General features: G+C 26.9%; 1 protein-coding gene across 1 annotated transcript; it reads left to right on the forward strand.

The window, feature by feature from the left end:
- Positions 1-2,385: 2,385 nt before the first annotated feature.
- On the forward strand, positions 2,386-3,093 carry LOC111616397 (polycystic kidney disease 2-like 2 protein; the record flags this gene model as incomplete). The annotated part of the gene is made up of 3 exons (XM_023357817.1): positions 2,386-2,479; positions 2,548-2,681; positions 2,846-3,093. Coding segments are annotated over 3 exons (476 nt in total), but the record flags the coding sequence as incomplete, so codon positions are not given.
- Positions 3,094-4,428: the final 1,335 nt, after the last annotated feature.

The raw sequence follows: 4,428 nt of genomic DNA on the forward strand, positions 1-4,428 counted from the left end.
TAGTAACCAGCTTCGTCTATCTCTGTCACGATGGTATCTAGTCTCCAGGCAGAAACTATTAGCACCCATTGCCTTAAGCACAATGACAAAGCTCACTTCACTAACTTACAAAAGTTTCATAGCTGCAAGGATTATTGGTATTGAGAGATTATAAGTTAGATCCTGCAAAGATATATTATGTATTAATCATTGTAAGATTACTATTTTGAAATTTTTAAGTCGTGTAATAACAAAATACGAATTTGTAAAATTAGTTTTAGATTTTTTTTTTCCTCCTCCCTTCCTTTTTAACGGAAAATTTTTTGTGTTTTATATTATTTAGATTTCGGATGTAACTACTGTATTGTAAATAACTCTTCGAAAGTATGTTTTAATCATTTAAAATCTTCTTAAGTGTATAGGTACAGTTTTAGTATCGTCAAAGTGAATTCAATATTACAATCTTTCGAAGGTAATTCAATATTTAGATTGTCTTCTATTACTTTTGCATTAATTTCAAGCAATAAAAGTACTAACAAAACTGAAAGAATAGTTAAATTTACGAAAGTTTGCTTGTTTAGATTAAGTTACGATAAGTTTTAAATATTTAAATTACTTTAAGAAAGAATTATTAATATCATTTCAATTTTTAATAAAGCTATACAGTGAATGAAGTATACGTACAGTACATTTATACAAGCGAATGTATTACACTATATTCAGATTTAGAAATAAGTTTGCTTAGAATTTAAAAATAGGGCAAAAATATCATTGAGTAAATATTATTTGTATATAACCGAATATAAAAAATGAAGATCTTCAAAGCTGTATTTCGTTTATACACATAAGAGTATCTTTGATGCCACACTAGGAGTCGACGTGCCATCAGTTCATAAAGATTTATACTATAAAATATATATTATATATTGTAAAATTAGTTTTATAATTTAAATATCTTATAAGTAATTAGGCGTTAAACTTTACTCCAAGTAATTTATGTTATTTATAAATTTATAACTAGTAGATACTGTGTATAAACTTTATAGGTAATAAAGTTTTCGAAATGATTTTGAAATCTTGGCGAATTTTTCTCATATGTAACACTTATAACTTAAAATATTCGAAAAGTATATATGCATTTGGAAAAATTGTTATGATTTGTGTGGAGAATCGCATTCTCAAAGTAATTTTTCACGATTATGTAATTTATCTTTCAAGAAAAAATAATACATTTCAGTTAAATAATGGAATTTTTCTTTCGCAAAATTAAGAGAAAATGTTTATATTCGTAATTAAAAAGTTTACTTTTATATTTAAAAATCCCGAAAGAAGATGGAAAGAAGTAAAGGTTTTATGAAATGAGAATGAAAATATAAATCTTTGCAAGGAATTGTATTGGATTATCTCTAAATAAAAGTCATTAGTTTGATGGAAAGTGAAGCTCTCTTGATTTACCTATGGGCGTTTTAGAATATGTGAAAAGTAAATTCGAAGAAATTCTTCATTTTCTTCTCAAGTATTGATCTTTCTTTCAAGAAAGAATAACCATGATGGTGAAATTCACAAAGCGTGAATAATATGAGATACACAGATGGATAGTTTTTCACAATTCTTCTATTACAATAAAAATACATACCGTACTTTATATTGTGATTGATGCAACCATGGCAGAAACAATATAAAATAACTTTTAAAATCACACTATATTTCTTTTATTTTGTATTCCCGAGTTTGGCGAAATGTTCAGTCGATGTGAATAATAATTTAACGATTGGTATTTACTATTAAAGATTTATTTAATAATTTTCAGTGCATTATTGACTATTTCATTTATTATTTATTAGTTCTGCAAATTAATTTATTTCCAATAAATTAATTTAAATAAATCAATAATTATAAATTATGGATTGCTTTAATAAACATATTTCTTTTAGAAACGAAAACGAATAGTAAACTTTTTCCAACTTCTGGAACAAACGAAGGATAATGCATGTTTTGCATTATCCTTCGTTTTGTATAGCATGGATTCGCATAATACGGCACTTTTTCGGAACATAACTACCCTGTTATACGAGGGATACCTGTATATCTTTAAATATGTTTTGAAAACTGGTTGAAATTCTGATAGCATCATATGATTGATCACTTTCAAAATTTAAAACAAGCGACGTTAGTAAATAATTTAACTAATTCTTTAATTATTTTTAATGCTCATTAATGTGTGTAATCATAGTTACGAACAAATTAAACTGACCAATATTACACTTGTTCTATATCTTGCAAAATACCATTAAATTCTCATCATTTTATAGTTTTACTTTATTCCTAATAACAGATCAATTCAATGTTTTCTCTCTTCTGATTGTTAATTTTTTTTTATGAAATTTGATATTTGATTAATTATAGATACTTTTTGTTTCAGAATCTAAGAATCTCATGCATAGTAATTACGGAAAAGATTTTTTTTTATATTTGACATTTCTAGTAACAATCTGCATCAGTAAGCTGTAATTTATATTATTACATATTTTAAACTATAAGACAAGTAAATTATATGTATTATTTTAGTCTCGTATTCGATGATTAATCCAACTAATTATTATCTGAATTCTGCTTTGGAAAAAATATTTATAAGATCGCAACTGGATGATGAAGACGATAGAGATTTTACTGAAACAAAAACAATCAGAGATTTTTGGAAGGTATATGAAAAAAGTATTTAATTAATGATATTAATGTAGAGTAAAACCTGTCTAAGACGAAACGCAACGGTATCGCCCAAAATTTTCTGTATTCCAGGTTTTAGTTTTGTAGAGAACCCGTTTTAGGCAGGTTTTACAGTATTTTATAATAATATTCTTTACAGTTTTTAGAACATGTTCTAATTAATAATCTCTATTGGGAATCTTGGTATAATGGTGAACCTCTTGAAAATAACGAAGGAATATACTACACAACACAGTTACTGGGCACTCCCAGACTAAGACAGCTTCGTGTTAAGAACGATTCATGCAAAATCCACGAAGAATTTAAAACAAGAGTCAAAGAATGTTTTTCTCCTTATAGTTTATCTGCCGAAGATACCAAACCATTTGGTCTAATGAATGGAACTGCGTAAGTTTTCATAAGTTTTCAATATTTTACATTAAAAGTTATATTCGTTGTAATAATATTGCGTTCTGTTGTTCTAGTACTTAAATTAATGCAAATAATAACGACATAATTTACTGTAGACCATATCGGGACGGAATATTTATATAACTGTAGAATTTCTTTATATTAATAAGTTTAAATTCAATTTATTTTGATTTAAGTTTCGCATTGAAATAATTGTTTTGTAGTAGCTATTCTAAACTTCTTTACAGTTGAAAGTATTATAACTTTTGCAACTATTTGATTACAGAAAATGTTCAAAGGTTCCAGAAATGAATCAAAATATTATATGTGTTAGGCTACAAAGAAATTTACTTAATATTTTTGAAAATAATCAACGTGAAATTTAGCATAATCGGGGAACATTTTTAAAAAGTTGACAACGTTGTTGCCGGACTTTCCCAGAATACTTTATTTCTTTTCATCCCTAATAATTGGTACCATTATCTTTAAGTCTTCCGATTTACATAAAATTACTAATACGAACGAATACTCGTAAAATGGCGATCATTTAACAATTTTAAAACTATTACCCTCCCACCTCTTCAACACAAAGATATTTACGTATAATTTCGATTAATCTTATGATTAATAACATAAAATATTTATCTCAAAGAACTTCTTAAGAAAAATAGTGTTTTATATTTTTACTTTTGATCTAGATTTGCAAGTTGGGAAAATATCAGTTTATTTAAACTATTTTATTGATATATCTATATTGGAAAAGTTATAACTTTCGAAACAAATACATTTCTTTTTTGTTAAACTAAAAATTTGTAAGAGTAGAAAAAAATTCATAGCTTGGAACCTTTGTGAGATATTGCACTTATCCCTTTAATATCTCCCAAACCAATGGTCCGATACTCCTGAAAATTTCTAGAGATATTATCCTTTAATACAATAAAGTCTTTGAAAACTTCAGTAACTTTCACGAAAGGTACAAGCTCATTAAGTTTCAAAGTAGATGAAAAATAATGTCNTTTTTTTTTGTATCGAGATTTAGAATACGTCCATCGCGTCAGTACGGAAAACCATATTAGCGTTTGGTATGTCCATCTGTCTGCACAAACTACTTGGCACTGGATAAGTGAATTTTGATGAAATTTAGCAATAAAGGAACTGACAGGAATCCATCGACGTATTTTAAAACTCGTTCAAACAGGACGATTCCAAAAGAATTCGTGAAAGTTTTTAAAAAAATATAAACTGAATTTCTCTGGCGGAGATAAGGAGCATCTGTTCTTTGGCAAATAGTTTTTTGCTAAAAATCTGCACCAATGAAAATCAAGTTAGAAA

This window comes from Centruroides sculpturatus, unplaced genomic scaffold (genome assembly GCF_000671375.1).
Source record: "Centruroides sculpturatus isolate CEXI.00-Female unplaced genomic scaffold, Cexi_2.0 scaffold3304, whole genome shotgun sequence".
NCBI lineage: Eukaryota > Metazoa > Arthropoda > Arachnida > Scorpiones > Buthidae > Centruroides > Centruroides sculpturatus.